General features: G+C 42.9%; 1 protein-coding gene across 2 annotated transcripts in view; it reads right to left on the bottom strand.

Annotated features, from left to right (window-relative positions):
* Positions 1–17,114, bottom strand: part of LOC118215370 (myotubularin-related protein 13-like) — a 92,084-nt gene extending 74,970 nt beyond the window's left edge. For both annotated transcript variants that reach the window (XM_035396079.1, XM_035396080.1), the window contains exons 1-2: positions 16,919–17,114; positions 2,045–2,130 (exon numbers count right to left, since the gene is read on the bottom strand). In XM_035396079.1, the coding sequence (XP_035251970.1) occupies positions 2,045–2,130; positions 16,919–16,973 (141 nt within the window). In that variant the 5' untranslated portion in view covers positions 16,974–17,114. The remainder of the gene's footprint in view (positions 1–2,044; positions 2,131–16,918) is intronic.
* Between the last annotated feature and the right edge of the window lie 3,382 nt (positions 17,115–20,496).

The following is a 20,496-nucleotide window of genomic DNA, read 5'->3' as shown; positions in this document are numbered from 1 at the left end:
TTCACCCAGAGTGCCCTCAGACAGACTATCATTAGTGGCCTATTAATATAGGCTCTGTGGCTTTTTAGTGCATGGTTGGTGAGGCACGTGCCTGCCCACGATCAACATGCCAGAGGTTCACAGTGTACTGGCCTCTCCCCAGCACAGTCCACCAAAACCATCTCAGCATTAATCTGTGATAACGTCTTATTCAGTCAGTGAACAGAAAGGTGAGGATGCTGTATGAAAGCGTGGCACACAGTCAGCTAAGCAGGTTCCAGGTGAATGAGTCAGTATAAAAGTGATAGACATTTCCACATCCACATCCATTACCTAAAAAATATTAACTGTAATACGAGTTCATATTACAGGTCATACTATAGTGCATATTTTGTGGAGTTTTACTCCAAAAACGTATCTGGGTTTGGTGCAGATAAAACAAATTGCCTACACTGCAAGAAAACAATTTCCTTGAAATTTTATTATGATACACTGCACTATAATTTTGTAATAGGCTACAGGTTTTCAATTTATCTGAGCAGTCAGCTCCATTGTTTTTGAATGATCTGGCCAAAAAAAGACTGCCTTCCAGATCAAAACTCAGCAGGAAACCTGGGCCGTGTGGCACAGTCAGCGAGGAATTGTGGCAGACTGCTGCAAATATACAAGCTACTCACACAGGCTATTAATCAGCCCAACAGAAAGGCTTCACTTAACATGGGATGCAGCTGAAGAAAAGCTGCTGGTTGAGCGCATGCTGTGAGCACCAGGAGCACAGCCAGCTGAAGGGAGGGTGTAGAGCACACCCAGCTCAAGAGAAGCTAGCTCTCCTCCCTCCTCTCTGATACTGTCTGTTTTTAATGGCTCACATTCAGGACAAGAGGGCTTCCTACAAAGTCCTACATCATGTCAATTTAACAAACAAACAAATAAAGAACACAAACCAGACCCCAGATGCAGCCAAGAGTGGCGGGGACCTGTGGGGGCTGTCCAACCTCACTGCTACTGTAAACTGAACAGCACTCTCTGCGGCCTTATGCGTAATCTGTGTGGCAATGAGGGAACCACTGAGAGTGTAGGAGACGGAGGAAGAGAGAGGGAGGGAGGGGAGTTCGACAGACAGAGAAAGGGAGGGAGGCAGAGAAAGACAGACAGAGATCGGTAGATAGCGAGAGACAGAGAGAGAGAGAGAGAGAGACAACCCAAATATGTACATCTGGCCCACAGGCCACTAGCCTGCGGCAGTGAGATAAGAGACTGAGCTTCAGGCAGGATGGAGACTCTGCTGGGGGGAGGAGGTACAGGGTTTACACAAAGTGTCTGATAACAGCCATTCTGCATTGGCTGATGCAGGAAATGCCAACAGGTTCTGAACACTCATCAAATACAGGTATGGAGCACTTTTTAAATTTTTTAAACTTTTTAATTGCTGCATATTACCAAAGGTATTTATAGCATTTAATGCCCCAAAACTTATGAAAACACAATATGACCACTACGCTGCATGGCCATATGCCTCTGAGGACAACACAACCTTTGTTCAAGAGTGCTCCATTAATGCTCATAATTCAGGTGTGGAAGCTATTTTCTGAAGACACGTCAAAGCATGCAAGAGGAAATGTATGACAGTATGCCAGCTTGCACACGGTTCTGCTCAGTCCTGGGGTCTCTGCTTCTCCAAAGATATAGACCAGACTAGTAACCAACACAAATGCAGTACAATCACCCTACAGGCAGGATGCACAGGCAAAGGAACAGGCACAATCAAAGCTCTCAGCAGACTGCCCATTGTGGGGAGTAGGTTATGACAGATTTTGATAATTCAGCCATGTGTTACTGAGTTCAGTAGTAGAGGACTTCAGGCGTGATTGATCTCAGCCACAGTGCACCAGTGCTCAGCTCTGCTCTATGTGTGCAGCAGGTTCTTTTTTAGGTACTCAAATCCTGTTTATTTGCAGCGCATGCACTCTGCAGAAAACATCTTTCCCAGAACCTCCACTCCTATGCTAGCGCCGGCCCAGGCCGATTCACCCCCCCCCCCCACGCCGAGTCGCTGCACGCTCACCATCTCCACACCCTGCGGGAACGGCGTGCCATCCCAGTCCTTTTCCGGAAATCGCTGGATAATCTTCCCGCATCCTTCTCCTGACCCTGAGGATAGAAGTAGTACATGGAATTAGAGCGGGATCTCTCTCACGCACAGCAGGGGGGGAAGGGGGGGAGAGAGGGAGGGAGAGAGCTAAAGACAGAAAGAGTGGCAAACACTAATCTTACTCTCACCACCTCTAGATGGGCCAAAAACATCAATGTCAACGACATGCCTCTGGCCAATAATGTTTCAATATGGCCGTGACTGACAGGTGGATCTCCCAACTAGCACATATTCAGAGTGCAACCTCTGAATGGCTCCATTCTCTAGGGCTTATTCAGAGGTGCAAGAACACAGAGGTTTTCACAAGACAGACCGCTTCTCTGTGCATGTAAGGCTCCAGATACACACTGAGCCAAACACTGATCCTCGATCAGATAGCCAAGCTCTAATCCTGACTCCCATCATTTAGTGCAAAATGCCGAAGCTCTGGGTGAAAAGCATCTCCACCCAAAGTGACCGTGATTTTCCGATGTTCCTGCACATAATGTGCTGGCCAGTACTGGAATGCAAGAGGTAGTGTAAGGACAAATAAAACCTTTCTTTTTTTGGAAAACTGTGTTCCAGATTCCATATTGGTACAAATTTTGTGTGTTAATTACTGGCAAAATGAGCCTCATCATTTTTCTTCTGTGATGACTTTCCTGACACTTTCCAGCTGAAACCGGGAGGGAAGCACACGGAGTCCCAGCAGCTGCATGCCTGAGTGAGACAGAGGTTGTGATTGTGATTGGTCAAGGCATGGATTCCATGTGTGTGATTGGTCAAGGCATGGAGTCCATGTGTGTGATTGGGCAGGGCATGGAATCCATGCATGTGATTGGGCAGGGCATGGAGTCCGTGCTTGTGATTGGCTAAGGCACAGAGCCCATGTGCATGATTGTGGACTGAGCAATAAAACAACTTGACAATTATCATGATAAAATTCTCCATGATAGCAATAAACTTTTTGAGAATTATATTCAATACAGTCACCTACATATACATGAAGTGAAGTAGAGCATGCAGAGAAATACAACATGGACAGTAAATCACAGCACAGGAACAGGCTTACACAACAGCTTGGACATTGCTGACCTACAAAGAGATCAGAACGCCAGCCCTGCTGAGCACGAAAGTGAAGTTGGGATGAGAGCAACAGCGACTGAGAGGAGAGTGTAGCCTCCATGGATGAGGAAACTCTTGCCAAGAAAAGTCACAGGACTAATTAAAGCAAGTGGAAATACATCCTCCCCCCTCAGCGCGCGTGCTGAGTCAAAACTAGAAAACTGGAAAGAAACATGTCTGAGGGAGAGGCATAATGAAACAAAAATAACGGTATGTTCTTGTGAGCACTGAAACACGTGTTATAGCGTGATTCTCGACACATTGATAGACGTGTTTATTCATTAACGGTGCTCAGGTAGTCAAAAATCTTTCAACTGTCCTTCACTGATGCCAGATCGCAGGGTAAGTGTGTTTTACTGACAACCAAATCTACATTTTTTTTCCTTCATAAACAAACAAATAAATAAAAATTGCCATCTCCAATTCCCACCCCAATCTGGAATGGCCAATAATCTGCAGCTGTGCTCACGCTGCAAAAAAACAGGGCGTCGCCAGCTGCTTATTTCCACACCGCAGACTACAGCTAAGCTCGCACAGAGCAGAGTTGAAGGAAGACCTTGTATATGCAGCTTTTACATGCAGCACACTGGTGCCAGAGTGACCCGCAGGGGTCACTACATAGCGATGAACGCAGATCCCTAACCGACTGAGCTCTCCCATTCCCTGGAATAGGTAACTGCGTCAATGGCCAATTGCAGGGAATGGAGCTACTAGCCACAGCTAGCACTGGCATGGTCTGGATTTCATACGAGGCTGTGAGGATCATCCATGCACCACAGCGTGGGCCCTTAACTGAATGAGCCATCCAGCAGCCCACAAATCTAATTTTATTTTCATGTTACATCTTTTGCAGACAAACTTAAGCAACTATGAAAGATTAAGCACTCGCTCAAGGGTTGATGACGTGTTTTATCAACTTTTTAATATCAGAGATAAAGAAATATTATGAAATATGGGAAAAGTCCACACTGACCTCAATAGGTACCAGGCGTACCAACAGAGCCATTAAGCTCGTGATCAAAAAGAGACTATAAAAAGACTACACCATCTTTAACCTTGTTGTGCCAGTGCCAAATGTTATTCCCCACTTATCTACACACCACACTCCACATTCAGTCTCGTGGCGTACATTTTGAAAGCTGTGCCAAAACCTTGCTGAGGAGGGGACTTTAGATTACATTTTCAGACAGTAAAGAGAAATTAAAAGATTAATTTCTTGATATTTGTATATGATAAACGATTACTCATAAAACAAACACCGTCATTTATCAGATAAAAAGGCAAATTTTCTGGGCTAGCAGTCACATCTCAGGGAAGAGTAAAAACACTACAGAGAGTCATAACTCACTGTTTCTGGCACTTATAAAACCTAAAGTTTTTCCTGACTACTACTCGTGACTCAGTGATTTTCTGTCACTAAAATAATAATAGCGCAAGATTACAGTGCAATAATTTCCCATTGTGCTCTGTTGATTAATACAGTATGCATGGACACGAAGTATTTTTTGTGTTTATTCCGTAACTACAAGTTGGCTGCATGCTAGTTAGATCAAAATATAGTTATCCTCTCACATATTTCAATAGATACTTACCAGCTGGACTTAATAAAAGCATAGTAGGATTAAGTGGAACATCTGTGTTTCACAGTTCAAATGTAGGAATAATAATTTAAAATCAGTAGATATTTAGAAAATCTTAAGTTTGACCGATTAATATAAATAGTAGGCTAACACACTATACAGATTACTACTGGTTATGTTTAAAGATATTTTAACGCTTACTTACATTCTACATGACTTTTTGTGGTGTTGTACCCATTAAATCCACCTGAGATAAGCAGTATTTCCTTTCCTAAGACCAAAATGTATGTGTGAATATTAAATATGAAATCCTGAAAGACGGGTACATTAAAATACATGAAAATAATATTTAAATCTTAGACATCTATTATATTCTTGCACCACACAAATGATGTTGTTTTTTTTTGCTGGGAGATGAGGAATGGCAGCTCAGAATACCCATATATATTTATCATATCGGTGATGTGTAATCTGATGTCATGCACTAATATCAAAATATGCACCTCTTAATTCCCCCATTAAAAACCAGGATTTACCAAAGAAAACAAAGAAGATTCCTGTGAAATGTCACCTTGTGAAGGTGCCCTTCAGAGCGATATTTCTGCACAACTTTCAAAATGCCCACAAGGAGGTATGCACATACGACTATCCATAATTCAATAACAATAAATTGACTTTAAGAAAACCCGGCATGGACATCACAAGTTTTAGAGACATTAAACAGCACAAAAAATTGATTTTATTTTCCTTAAAATTGAAAAAAAAAAACCCCCAGCAAAATAAGACATTTAATTTGAACATTGATAATTTAGCCAATTTCAACATAAAATAGGATTAATAAATTCCCCTTGTGCGGAATAAATTATGTTAATTATTTGAGGTTTAACACAAACAATTTAAAGGTTCATTCCACGCACCCCAAAAGAAAAACTAGGCAAATAAGTTACTAATGCACAGCCCACATTTGCACAATTATTTGGGATAAAATGGAGTACAAAAGGTCTTCCAAAAGCTGCGTGAAAAGCACGTTTAATCAACCGAAAACCTAATAAATGAAAAATATGTAATTGTGGACCAAGAAGAATTCCTTTTTTGAAAAGCCAAGAACAGCATCTAGCAAATGATATTCCAGCACGCACACTGTGGCATATTTTTTTATCCCTATGAATCCATGTGTAATTGGAAGCACTCCATCATGGTGTGTGATAAGTCACGGCGATAGCACATGTGTTTTCACAAACCTGGTTCTGGTGAAACAACACTCAGATGTTGAGCCCTGGTGGGGATGCACGGCAGACTCTAAACAGACGCAGTAAATGAGTGTGCAGGGTTAACCACTCACACTACGCACCGGGCACCCTTGGGAACCTCTGAAAGACTGATAGATGCATTTCTTCTCAATGTCAGTAGCAAAAGCATGACTCACAAATGCATTTTCATTAGAATAACCAGTCAGAGCCTCGGAGAGTCAGAGCCTCAGAGTCAGAGTTAAAGCCTCAGCGCAGGCACAAGGTGTACTGATGTCTGGCTCTTCTACACTGAAAGTGCGGAACGTCAGTCAGCAGGCCCTTCAGAACGCTGACCCCTGTCAGGTATTTAGGTGAACAGCGGGTGATTAATGCTCAGCAAGCGTCCTGAGCTGCGGGTGGCGTGAAGTGGCGGGGCGAGCCAGACGGGGCGAGCCGGGCAGGGCATGCCAGACGGGTGAGGCAGGCACACTCGCAGCGCTGAAGAAGCATCAGGTGTCTGCTGCGCTCGCTAATTGGAATCACATGCACGCCATCTCGGAATGTGCCAGCTCAGGTTTCCGCCCAGCGAAGACGGTAAACGTGAAGATTCCTGGCATTCCCAGGGGCCCAACTAAATTAAAATAACAATTTAAGAAAATAAAATGGGAAAATAGAATCACAGAGGGTTATTACCCCCCGAGGTGGAGGAGCGTCTCAGTCAGAGGTGGGTCCTGAACTCCATAACAAAGCGGAGGCACATCATTTCGAAGACCCTCTTAAGAATAACAAGCTAGGAGGAATTCCAAACAGCCTCCGTTTTCCCCACATTTTCATGCTGTAAAACTTTCACACTGTAAGGAACCCAAGCACAACAGAGCCTATATACAGAACAACGCGTATTAAATTTATGGGTCTGCCAAGTAACGATTCTTAGTTTTTCTAACATTTTTATTGCTGAAGAGTTTGGGTTGTGTTGAATGATGAATCGTGTTTTCGAGTCGTTAGAGGAAAGGTCGATACAAAAAATCTGGTAAGACTTTGACATGAAGCAGACTGGTTAAAATAGCACACATAATGGCGTTGAGCAACTCGTGTTTTCCTGCTTTGCGAACACCACGTCCTGCAGCCTGCTGAACATGGGTTGGATCTGAAGGGCAGCGCTAGCCGGCGCTGCGGCGCGAGCCGGTCGTTTGTGCGCGATCCTGAGACGAGGAGACGTTTCAGGGGTCACACAGTGTTTACAGAGCGTGTTCCTCAACTCTGGACAAGCAAACAAAACTGCAGACTGGAGACAATGACCGTGCAATCAGAAAATATTACATTCTCCACTCACAGAATGTGTAACCATTGAGGATTTTTGTGAAGGACAAAACTTTCTGTGTCAAAGAAAAGACTGAATCAGCCCAGAGCAGATACGACAATGAAACTCCTCAAAACTGAGTCTATTACTCAACAGAGCCAAAATTAAATGATATTAGTACATATTTTTACCATATACAGAAAAGACTTTCAGCATAAACACAGGAGAACTGTGCATTGCGTACTGTTCAATGGAGCACAAAGTTGAGCACATCATGCAATTGTTTTGCATGTTTCAATGAAGCATTCCTGGGATCTTTATAATTGCACACAGACCAGAAGAATTAAGACAGAACCATCAATAAGAGCGAGAGAGAGACAGAAACAGAGTAAGAGAGAGAGCAGGTGTTCCTCCTCTGGTTGACTTCAATCAACACTCTTCGGCTCTTCTCTAAACCGCCAGCTCGCTTCATAAATCAACAGCTGGACCACGCGGGCTGCCCCACGCCGCTGAGCCGAGCCAAGCCGAGATTTACGGCCGGATTTCCGTCATCGGCACGGAGGCCCGTCCCGCTGCCTGGCCCGGCTCAGGCCGTGACAGGATGCGCGGGAGACGGGGCGAGGGGGCGAGGGGAACAGGGGGCCAGGGGGCCAGGGGGCAGGGCCGAAGCTCAGAGCCGCGGGGCACCGCGTCGGACTCAGGGCGCCGTAACAGCGCAAAGAGTAACACTGCTGTCCTGCACGCACAATCATTTACTCAGAGGTCATTAGAATGCTGTGAATGGACAGTCTGTGCCCGAGGGCAGAGAGTCAGTGGAAAATGCTGTCTATGGGAGGTGCTGTATGAATATTCCACCGCAGCTGCAGGGGGCGAGGGGGCGCAAGCTAATGATGCGACAAATGTCACGAGATCCGAGAGCAGCTGAAGGAACGAGTAAACCAGGTGGAAAGAGCGGAACAGTGCTGAAGGCCACAGAGGAGAGAGAAGTGGATAGAAGAGACAGCAAAGGTGATAGAACAAAGAGGCAAAGGGATAGAGGAGACAGATTGAAAGGGATGAGAGACATTCATGGTGGTGGTAGTGCTTGAGTCCCTCATGACAGGAAATGACAACTCTAGCCCCATGAAGAGGAAACACAAGCCCATCCATCCGTCACCAATCCAAAATGAGGGAAATCAATTCGTCCTGGCCTCTATGCAAAGGGAAGGGGATCCTCAGTGGCCCTCCTGAACACCCCCACACCCTCAGACACGCCTGTGAAACAGTGACCCTCAGCATGTCCCATTAATCTTACAGCTGCTGCCACTGTTAGTCTCCGCAGTGTGCACTTTCAAAGACCACTGGCCTAGTGCCCACACTAACCCCCACCACCACCCATATTACACCCACTCCCCCCCCCCACCACCACATTACAACCACACACACCCCCACTACCCACGTTACACCCACTCCCCCCCCACCACCACCACATTACAACCACACACACCCCCACTACCCACATTACACCCACTCCCCCCCACCACCACCACATTACAACCACACACACCCCCACTACCCACGTTACACCCACTCCCCCCCACCACCACCCACATTACAACCACACACACCCCCACTACCCACATTACACCCACTCCCCCCCACCGCCCACAATGCATTTTCACAATGTCAAACTTTGGTTTGTGTGTTCGCTTAACCTAGGGCAGGCCTGATATACTTGCATGCTTGTATGAATAATCAAATAACAGAACTAGGTATTAGGATTATGCACTTGCATTGATGCTTGTTTCATATAAATGCGCTAGGGGAGGGGCCTAATAGCCCCTCTTGTCTGGACCGGGTGCTCTTGACAGACATCAGTATCTCTCCCTTTGCGATAAAGGCGTGATACACAGCAACACAATATATATTTATCTGGGCCTGTTCCCATTCCTTTAATTCCTGATTCTGAAAAGCAGGGCGTGCTGAATGTCACCTCACCCCTTCCTGGAAGAGGAAGGATGTTCTGTGCTGATGGCAGGATGCATCTCACAACAAGACTAACGAAAAACAAGCTGGGGACAGACGTCTCCACACTGCAAATTAATCTACATGAAGCCTCAATGTAACAAGGACTCAACAGCTTTTTAGGTGTAAAGGTACACAATGCTGCTAAACCAGATCAGCCAAACAAACATGTGGAGACCCAGAATAATGAACTCTACTGCTTCCCATTAAAATCTGTGAAAACTGAGTGCTTTGATTCAATGTGCCCTCCCCCCCACACCCGCTGGGGTCTGACACAAAGCCTGTAAGTGTCTGGCTCATGAAACTCTGCCCTGCAGCACAGAGGGGCAGGTGTTTGGGCCACGCCATCGCAGCTGTACGTGCACCTGATGACATCTCTTCGGCAGCACAGGCCCCCTGCTCACTGCAGAAGGTGAGCCACAGGAAGTGAGATGAAGTACAACAGAACTGCTTCCATCACCTCAGAAACATTCCTGCCATTCACATATAGTGTATTGGTTGGTGATTAAAATTAAAAGGCACACAGGGTACTTCTTTGTAATAGAAGGATAACTCGGAAATCATTGGTATTTTCCAGTTGCATTTTTTTCCCCTCAATGTTTAAGAAAACGCTACAAGTACTTGAGTAAATGGTCCCACCCCTAGTGAGGAAGGTCATAACATTTTAAGATTACACAATGGACTGACAGTTATTTACTAGCCTAGATACACATTTTAACTTGCTCCTAGAATAACACATGTAGCCATACTGAAAATACCAATATGAACTTAAACCAACTGATACCCAGTGCTTACAGGGAAGGAACAACATTGTTTCTTTCAAGCTATTATCCTAACACACATATGCATTTTATTAATAGACATTCAATACCCTGTATAATACCTTGTATACCACATCTGTATCACTTACATAGCTTCTTCTTCTGGCGCTACATTTCAGTACAGAATATTACTTGGTCACATGCCAGCAAAAATATTCAGAAGATGCATCAAATTTGGAATGTTTTGGCTTGAGCAGTAGGAAACATTAAGAAGATGAAGCTCAGCATCTGCTGGGGTTAAAGAATATGAATCTAAGAGGGAGACAGAAACTCTTGTCCCTGATTGGTTGATCGCACAGATGGAAAAGGGGTGGGCGCGATTGGTGAATTGGTGAAGTCAGGAGGAGACACTGAATACCGTATGCTGTTCTATGTATATTTATAACTGACATAGAACAGTAACTTCAGGCAATATTACTGTAGCGAACCATGACAGTAGAAGCAGACAGCTGTAGTTGACAAAGGTAGCAGTAGTTGACAACGGCTTTGTTTTAGCTCAGTCATGGAGACATAAAGCACACCTGGTTTTTACCATTCTCAAACAAGGTCAAGTTCTAGCCCACCCCTTGGTAAAGTGGTACATCACAGCATCCTAGAAGTGTGGCAAATCTGGAATTTCTATTCTAAACTGAACACACTTTGCCTTAAAACTGAACACTAATTCTGATCTAAGCATTAGGCTATATGCATGATCATCAATATAACTTTTTAACTAAAGAAATTAGCTTTTTCATTTTTTAAGCAGGAGGTACCCCTTCCCCACATGTAAAACAATATGACTGACTGTCGCTGAAAATAAGGGCATAAGCAAAACTGAATTCCTTATTAAGAACTTAAGACAAATGTAGTATTACAGAGGTAAATGCAGGGATATGTAGGGATAATGGCAATCCCACACACTAAAGTCCATATTGAATTAACTTAAAAATGCTTCCACAGAGCCTGAGCAGTACAAAGCTAAGTCATGTAAAAGTACAACATGCTAAATGAACTCGTCAAAAACACATTAGACCAGTGAGGACAAAGGAATGTTATCAAGCACATCTAAAATGTGAAACCAATTACAAGATCAGTTATGACACAATAAAACAGCCAACGGACACAATAAAGTAGTACTGCACTGACAGTTATGGAGAAAACAGTTTGTTTTCCCGTAATAGCACAACGGTGATAAAAGACCCAGCCAACCCTTGAAACTGCAGTATCAACCTCGCGATTCATCATACATTCCTCAGTGTCACCAAACATCTGTGGTATGAGTCCAAAGAAATGCAACAGGCCGTCATTATTTCAGACAAGCAATCAGCTTTTCCATATTGTAGTCGTAGCCTAAAACAAAATGTTTCATAACTGCAAACTTTAAGCCCTGACCACCTCTCTTAACTGTGTAGGAACATCCGGGGGAACCAATAGGGCCACTATCACCAAGCATAAGGGTGAAGCCGCAGAGGCTACGCTTCATTCATAATACAGAAATCACTGAAGTCATGCTATCAGAGCCATATTCATGCTGAACTAAAGAATTTGCCCATGCATGCCCATTTCCCCAAAGGTGCTGGTTAGAACTGGGAAAAGTTTGAGTTCCCCGGCTGGAATGCTAGGTCTCTTTTCCTGCAAGTTTCAGGAGAGTTGCATAATTCTTTCCTGCATTCATTTCCCATAAATCAAGAGGAAGGAGACCCTGTAACTGCCTCATAACATAACCGTTCATACGCTTGAAAAGGAAGTTCATCACAGAATAACGCAGGTAGCAATCAGTACTCGGATAAAAATTACGATTTATTTCTTAACATTTAGGCCTATTTCTTAGCACTTAGTGGATCTTTCGGCCAATCACTGTGAAATATGATTCCACAAGGGGGAAAGAAACACATGAACTATCACAACAAAAGTAAAGTAAATTTCAAGATAAATTGAAACATAAAACCCACATCTATAAAAGAAACAAGTTAATTTATTAATTAATACACTACAAGCAAGGTCAAATCCCTTTCCATGCAAAACTGTAATTTAGGTCATGAATCTGGGTGCAGAACTAACAATCCCCCCCCCCATTTCTCCCCATGTGTGGAGAAAACATGGCCAGTCTGGTTAATCAATTTCAATTGGTGCAAGACGACACTGTTCATTCGTTTAACAACAGATTCTGGAGAAAAAAGAGACGTTCCGTTTGAATCTGCCGGAAGACACTCAGGTAAAATTATGTCACATCACTCCAGTTAGCACAACAGGCCCTTGAGCGAATGAGAACCACATTCCACTCGTCTGATTCACCTGAGGAATAGCTGCCATCTGGAGAATAAAAGACTTCACAAATGTGTCCCTGAGGGCAAGAGATCCTCTACACAAGCGCTGAAACCGTAACTCATACAAGAAGAGAGCCATGGCTTTAAATACGAAGTGATAAATGGGTTTGCTGGCCACAGCGCTAACCTGGCCACTGCAGGAGGATGACGGGCCATCAGATGCAGTTGGGATGACTCTGTGTTTTAACTGCAGGAGCCGGGCGATTCTGCCATTTAAAAATAGCCTCCCAAACCTTTTTACCTCGGTGAACGAACCTGGCATGTGGCTGTAACTCACAGTCTCCACGGCTACGGCGCACATGGTGTGACCCACAAAGCAGGGAAAGAGGCCTTATACACCACCCTGTAGACCTGTGCCGGCCGCGCGCATCCATGCCTGCAGCAGGTCACGTGACCACCCCGCCCAAACCACGTGCAGCCCGCTGCATCGCAGAGACGGCAGAGGGATGAGGCCGGCCCGACACGCATCTCACGGAGTGCGAGGATGACTCCACACCACAGCCATTCTGAGGAAATCCTGCCCAACTGTGTCAGAACCCCGAAGCCTGGCAGTGCTGGACCTCAGAGGTCAACTGCCGAACGGATGGGGCCGTTAGCACCACTGTCATACTACTGTGGAAAATATGGCAGTTCCTTAAAAAAAGTACTCCCCCGGCCTGTATAATTTTACCGCCAACCGCTGGTCTGGTCTGAAGCAGGCAGGCTGGCTGATAGGGAGACTGGTCTGCAGTTTCTCAGTGTGGACTAACACTGTTTTCATCCTGTCTGCCCGGCTACTGGCCAGGCTGAGAATAATTGGGCTCAGCTGCTGTTCATTTCCAAACTGCTCCTTAAAACGGCCAGGAAATACTCCTCAAATCTGACGCTGATGCTGCGAGGTGCGAGAAACCTCTGCAGTCTACTAGCGGACAACAGACAACACCCCCAGTCTTTTCCTTTTATTTTTGTAAGGATTCACATGCCCCCCCCTTTTGATTAAGCTACTTAGAGACTGACCATCCCTCGGGGTGGCCATTTGAACCAGAAGATTCCGGTCTCTGGAAGGAGACGCTGCCAAATGGATTCCCTGGGCAGAGGCTCTACACAGAACGGCGGTCAGCACCCACGGTTCACACAGTTACAGCAGAGCATCACACGGCACGGGCGAGGGGGAGGAGCAAAATAAAGCAGATAAATACACGGGGAGGGGCTTCATGGGGAGGGGCTTCTCAGAGATACATCTTACACGCGCACCACAGTGTAGTATGTCACATTTGTTGTCTCTCAGACAGGGTCTGGAAGGTTCTGGCAGACCTTTTTTCCCCCAGTCCAAGCCAGTACCGTTCATACCAGGAACATTTTGTTCCTTCGGCACAAGACAGTCGTTTGTCACTTGGCGCTGGCCATATCTGGCCATGGGTGGGCACTGTTTACCTATTCAGCCATAGGCTGTAGATGATGACTGAGGGGATTCAGCTGCCGAACACCCGCCCCCCCTCCCCCAGCAGTGACCCCCAGGTCAGCCATTTATCTGCCCCGAATTAAAAAACGTCCTCAGTGCGGCTGTGCGCCGATGAAAAGCCTCCAATGTCTCATTCACTGGTTAAACACACTGATAAACACTGTCAGGCGGAATAAAACACTTCTATCATGGATCATTTTAAGCCATGTTATCTAGCTTTGTCGTGATAACATGAGAGAAGGATTGCTGTTGGAGAAGTGAATCAGCGCGGGTTAGCGCGGGTAACCTGCACGAAAGCGCATTGTAGTTTTTTTTCCCGTATTTCATCCAGTCAATTTAATTTCATCTAACGTTACACTTGATTCACTCTTTAGCTCTGCTAGATAATCTCTTACTCTTTGAGATCATGTAGTAGAAATAAAATAAGAAAATATAATTCATTTAACTTACTGAGAATATATAATAAGAAATAATGAGGCTGTGTCAATAGCTAATGCGGTATTGCGAGCGAGTGTGTCATCTAGTCACGCGTCAGAGCGCATTGTAGTTTTTTCACCGCCTAATTCTTATGGACAGGGAAGCTCGCTAGATAGACTTACTCTTTGAGATCATGTAGGAATAAAATAAGAAAATATAATTAAAGTACTGAGAATAGATACTAAGAAATAATAATAACAAATTAATAACAGCAACAGCAACAATAATAATAATATTCATAAAAATACATGTTTGAAATTGGAAAACTGATTTTTTTTAATTCATTTTTTATAGATGGCTGGAAAAGAAAGGAGTAAAAGCAAGGTGTGGAGTTATTTTGATTTCACACACTTAAAGATGGTGTTAATATATATATAATTTAATATCATCTTTTACTTTTTTATCTAAAAAGTTCTTTGTGTGTTTATTTTTATTTGTTTGTTTATAAGTTAAATGGTCTTAAATATAGAAACTTTAATAAAATATAAGTTTTTCAAATTGATTTGAAAATGTTACACTTTTTGACAAAATATCGGTCAAAACATCGGTAATCGGTGGGCTAGGACTCTCCAAAATCGGGATCGGCATCGGACCCAAAAATCTGGCATCGGTTGGGCTCTAATTAGAACTGTCACTTCAGGCATCACATGACCCTGAACTAGAAGTGACATCATGCATCACATGACCCTGAACTAGAATAGTTAACATTGCCTGGATTTGAGCTTAATCTTTTACATTGGAGTGAATCTAGGGTACCATGCCAGAATACAGGTTTAAATGTTGATGCACTCAAACACATATCAACATGCATGGTCAAGATCTTATCATCAACTTCTTATATCAAGATCAATATATGAGTATACTGTGTTCTAATGTTAATTCTGTACATTTTGTTTAATTCTCCATATATGGGCCATTAATAAGCCTGATATATGCGCTGTTAATAATCCTGTTAATAAGACTCATGCAGTCTAATCTTTACAAAGAGAAAACATTTAAACCGGAACACTAAGAGAAGGATATAAGCCACAAAAAAGATTGTGCTGTTGCCCACAACTGTCATTCTGGTTACTAGGAAACCTCAAGTTAAATTATTTCCTGTTTCTGTGAGAAGATTTGGTAAATGGTAAATGGACTGCATTTATATAGCGCTTTTATCCAAAGCGCTTTACAATTGATGCCTCTCATTCGCCAGAGCAGTTAGGGGTTAGGTGTCTTGCTCAAGGACACTTCGACACGCCCAGGGCGGGGTTTGAACCGACAACCCTCCAACTGCCAGACAATCGGTCTTACCTCCTGAGCTATGTCGCCCTCGCCCAAGCATCTGAACCAATAACATACCACACACCGTGATTGAATCGTCCTGCTGACGATCGTTATGAATCGCAAAAGCAGGTTGGAATCGCAAAAGGCATCTTTCAATCCAACCTGTCTCCACCATTAACTCGAGCGTTACTGAATGTGATCTATAATGTGATGATAATCATCTCCATGCCCTATGTTACATGAACTGCAGACAGTTACGTTGCTACAATTCCCAATTCCTGTCATTTAATTGGAAACACCTGTTGGTAAACCCTCTGCCTTCTAGTACACTCACTGTCCAAATAATCTGTGCTTGTGGTGTTTCCCAGAGTCGTAAAGATGACGGTTGCATCCGCTTTCCACAACAAAGGAAGTTCTCTCTTGGAAAGATACTGTTAGCTCATAGCTAAACCGACAGTCCGTTTTCCATGGCTACAAACAATGTTTGTACGCACGTTTGAAGATGCGAAATGGGTCACTATCAATTCAATGAAACCAAATAACTCCAGGAACCCGGTTTAAACGAAAAATCAATGCAGCGCGAGGACAGTCTCAAACGATGCATTAAGATTAATTTGACGGCTTAATTGAAAGTAAACAGCCGTTTCAAACAATAATGTTTAATAGAGATAAACATTAAAGCAACATTTTAGTTGCTACAGAAGAGAATGTCCCCCAGCCCCGCCATTAAGGCTATATGTAGGCTAAATCATTTTACCAACAAATGTAAACCTGTAACCCCCGTTCTTAGTTCGTCGAATTCAGCCTAGGGGGAGGATGCATAGAGGAATCTTTCAAATTATATCCGTCAAAGGACCGATGAGCTATAAAATACCGAAAATAAAAGTGCTGTTCTTCCCTCTAACTTTCTGTAAACAACCTCTCACACCAGTCATTATTCAATCAGCATACGCTAATTGGTTTAGGTTATTAAATTAAATGAAAGTTAAATAAACTGCTATACACGCATTCGGTTTCCTTTGCACAACGTGTTCATTACAACGAAGAAATGTATCAAAGGCATAGCAAACCATGGCTATTTTAGAAAATCAATTGACACGCATTTACGAGTACCCAATTTCAATAGCTTGATGGCCAGCTACATCAATATCCTGTTATAATCCATTGACTATACGGCCTGCGCGAACTAGCCAGCTGCAACATGTATCCTAGATTTCCGTGAAAACCGAAAGCCTGCGACATTCACATAGGCTACTCACCAGCTTTTTCGTGATCGTATCCCACGACAATCAAATAATCAGCCAGCCTCGCCATGTTTGGTTCTTTTTACGAAATCTACCGAGACAATTCAGCATTTTTCTCTCCTCAAAAGCACAGCCATGTTTGACACAACTGAGGTGACTGCGCGTGCGTGCGGCTGTGCGAGTGACCCTGGGCGTGGGCCTCCCGGTTTACTAACACAAAACCGTGTTCTTCTTTAAGCGCACTGGCGGCCCACCACTGGGCACAGACAAGCGGGGATGTAAGAGGGAAAGTCGCGAAGCAATGTTCCCCTATGTTTAGTACGCTGTACTCAACTCGGTAATAACCTGAAATAAAAAAAAGTATCAGGAGCGTACAAATTTGGAATACGGTTTGGGGGAAACTCCTAGTTTTTCGTTTTGCACAGGCTTGTAAAAACGTTTCCTGCTGGAACCAAACGATGTAATTACAGTTGGATAATTACTTCCTTTTTTGGAATAACAGTAATACCATAGCATCTTTTTAAAAGAAATTTGACTAAATTTTAAGGCTGCCGTAGAGACTGTGATATGGCTGACTTCATATCCAAAACAAGATTATATGTATCTTTTTTGGATTATGAAAAGAGCAGATTTTGCCTTTGAGCAGCCATAATACAGCTAGTAGTAAAATAACAGACATCTTACAGCACAGAGCCTAACTGGTGAAGCCAAGACTACCCTCCCAGATGAATCATACATGTACATAAATATATAATATCTCATAGATGTACTGTATTTGCATTCTTCTTATGTAAATTATTTTCTAACATGTACATGACTAATTGGATTTGAGCTGTATTGTCTAGTCATGCGATATTACAGCCATGGAGTTTTGCCTCTTAGCCTACGGTAGTGGACAGGAGAGTAGTCTTCTTAGCACACTAGGGAAGGGACATGTGTGCACATCACAACCAATGGTTTTTGCTAGAGGCATATTTTTATTAAAAGTATGCATCTAACAAAAAGGTAATCCAGTGATTCTACCAATGGCTTGATGCATTGATTCGTTTTGGCCAGAGGTTTCCAACCTTTTCTGAACCAGTGACCCCTGCCCAGACTCAAAGGCATCCCTCATCATAAGTTTAAATGATTATAAAAAAAATAATAGAAAATGGAAAAGAAACTGGGTGCTTTTGTAAAAAAAAACATAGTAAGATAGGTGGTCTTGGAACTGGGGGAACAAAGCTATAGTAAAACAAAACTGAGATGGTGTTCCAGGCACTCCAAAAGGAAAAAAGGAAGGAAAAAATTAATTAGAAAGCCTTTATTGTGTTGTAATGGCTATAACATTAAAAGGAAAAGAAACATGTATTGACCCAATGAAGACCAGCTGTGCTTGAAATATGTTGGCTTTTCATATGTCCTAGGTTTTTAAAATGTTATAACCATTGCAACAAAGGCTTTCAATTAATTATTTTCCTTCCTTTTTTATTTTGAAGTGCCTGGAATGCCATCTGTTTTGTTAAAAAATATAATATTTTGAAAATATCTCCCAAAATCTATATATAGTCATTGCATATCAAGCCTGACCATGAGACCCCCTGCAGTGTCTTCAAGGACATCCTGTTGAAAACCCAGGATATAGGCAATCAGTCAATGAGCAAGCAACTTCAGAGTCAACATGTCATGGTTTGATTGATTTTGCAGACTGAATCTGAATGGGACTTAGTTACTGTGTCTGTAGCTGATGACAGAGGTACAGCAAGGTATTCTTAACATACAAATCATCATCAGAGAGAACCATACCCATAGTTCTGAGCTGCAAATAAGTAATATCCATAAAAAACTACTCCCTAGATGTTTAAACAGACATTGCAGAACAACACTTTTATTGTTTCAGCACGCAGTGAACTAGTGTTCTATTGCTGAATTTACCAAGACATCCGCACCCGATTAAGTAGTGTTCTACAAACAAGGTTATACTTAAAAATATCACAACTCAAATATACATTTTGTTGAAAGATACTAAATTCTGAATGTGAGTATGCACTGACAGCTATAGAAACTCCTTTGATTTTGCCTGATTTTCACAGAGATACTAGTTAAGTTGAAAATTCAGTTAAAAATGGGTTGATCATAAACAGAAGGGAGCCCTTGAATTGTAACTGACTGTTGTGCTAATGGAAACAGTGACATCTTTGACTCTATTTTTTGTACGCAGGACTGAATCTGGTCACGATGCCATACGAAGCAGCACAGAAGCAGGCACCGGGCATCTTGCATTTAATAATACCTTTATTATTATTAAAGTTAGTTTGTAATTAAACCCCAGGTAATGTCATTACAGTTAAGCACACAAGAAAATAGGAAATATAGCAGAAGGTATGTTTCAGTAGCGTAGTTTTTGATTATTGTCAGATAGTTGGTCCTGCTTCGCTCATAAATTAGAGTGGGGGGAGCTAGGTGTGCAGCCTCACACAACCTCAGCTGCCTTCCCTGATCTGCTCATGTGGAAGTGAAATGTGTTGGCTGTGCAGCGCTGGTGCTGAACCATGAACTCCATCCCCAGCTGAACGGCCAGAGCAGATATCATACCAGACTGGAGCCCTGGCGTTTTACTGCTCTCCTTTTCGGCCAGAAAAAACAATAAAACCCTTAAGATATACCCCCCAGGGTCAATTCCGTGTTCTTGCTTCATTGTCCTGAACAAAAATCTAACATATGTTTAAAAGGAATGCCTGGAATACTTCCCGAAGGAACAAATATGCCAACACTATTTCACGAATCTGGTGCTGAGGCTGCAGATCATCCAGTGCCATGGCCATGAAAGTGCTATGACCAAGCTGATCTAAATGTTTCTAAGCCAAAGCTTTCAGGAAAATGCTCTTGCCTCTGCTGTGAGGACATTTCAGGTCATTTAAACACCTCTGCAGCAGTGAAACTACACACAAACACTGTATATACATATGCATGTCAGTGCCTACACGGTGTAGGCAGATGCCTACACATTGAGAATGATTGATTCCTCTTTAATAAACTGAGTGTGAGGACCTTATGCCCCAAAACTGTAGAACACCCAGCCCTCTGAGGACCTCTGAGAAGCAGGCTCTGTGGGGACTTTTAAAGGCAAGCTTAGAACATACCTATTTACATTGCTTTTAAATAATCTTTTTCTTATTTTATCATTGTTTTCTATTCTATATTTTTAAACTTTTTCCTGTTTTTACTTGTACTTATTTAGTTTTTCTCTGTTATTTTATGCATTTATATTTTATGTATTTTTCACATGCTGTTTTAATTTATACATTTTAATATCTTTATTTATTTTAATTTTTCTTTCCAATGCACTGTATAAAGCACTTTGAGCTGCATCTCTGTATGAAATGTGCTATACAAATAAAGTTTATTATTATTATTATTATTATTATTATTATTATTATTATTGTTATTCTCTCCCTCACAGCTGTGAAACACATCCCTACCTGGACACACAGCCAAAGCAGTGTCACGTCCGTAACTATGGTGCTGTCGGAACAGTTCCTGTCGCTATCATTGCATGCTCTGCCAATAAACATTTTCCATATAAGGAGCAAATGCTCACACAAATGCTCACA

This window comes from Anguilla anguilla, chromosome 16 (genome assembly GCF_013347855.1).
Source record: "Anguilla anguilla isolate fAngAng1 chromosome 16, fAngAng1.pri, whole genome shotgun sequence".
NCBI lineage: Eukaryota > Metazoa > Chordata > Actinopteri > Anguilliformes > Anguillidae > Anguilla > Anguilla anguilla.
The sequence above is the reverse complement of the archived record's forward strand: the minus strand, read 5'-3'. Positions and strand labels throughout refer to the sequence as shown.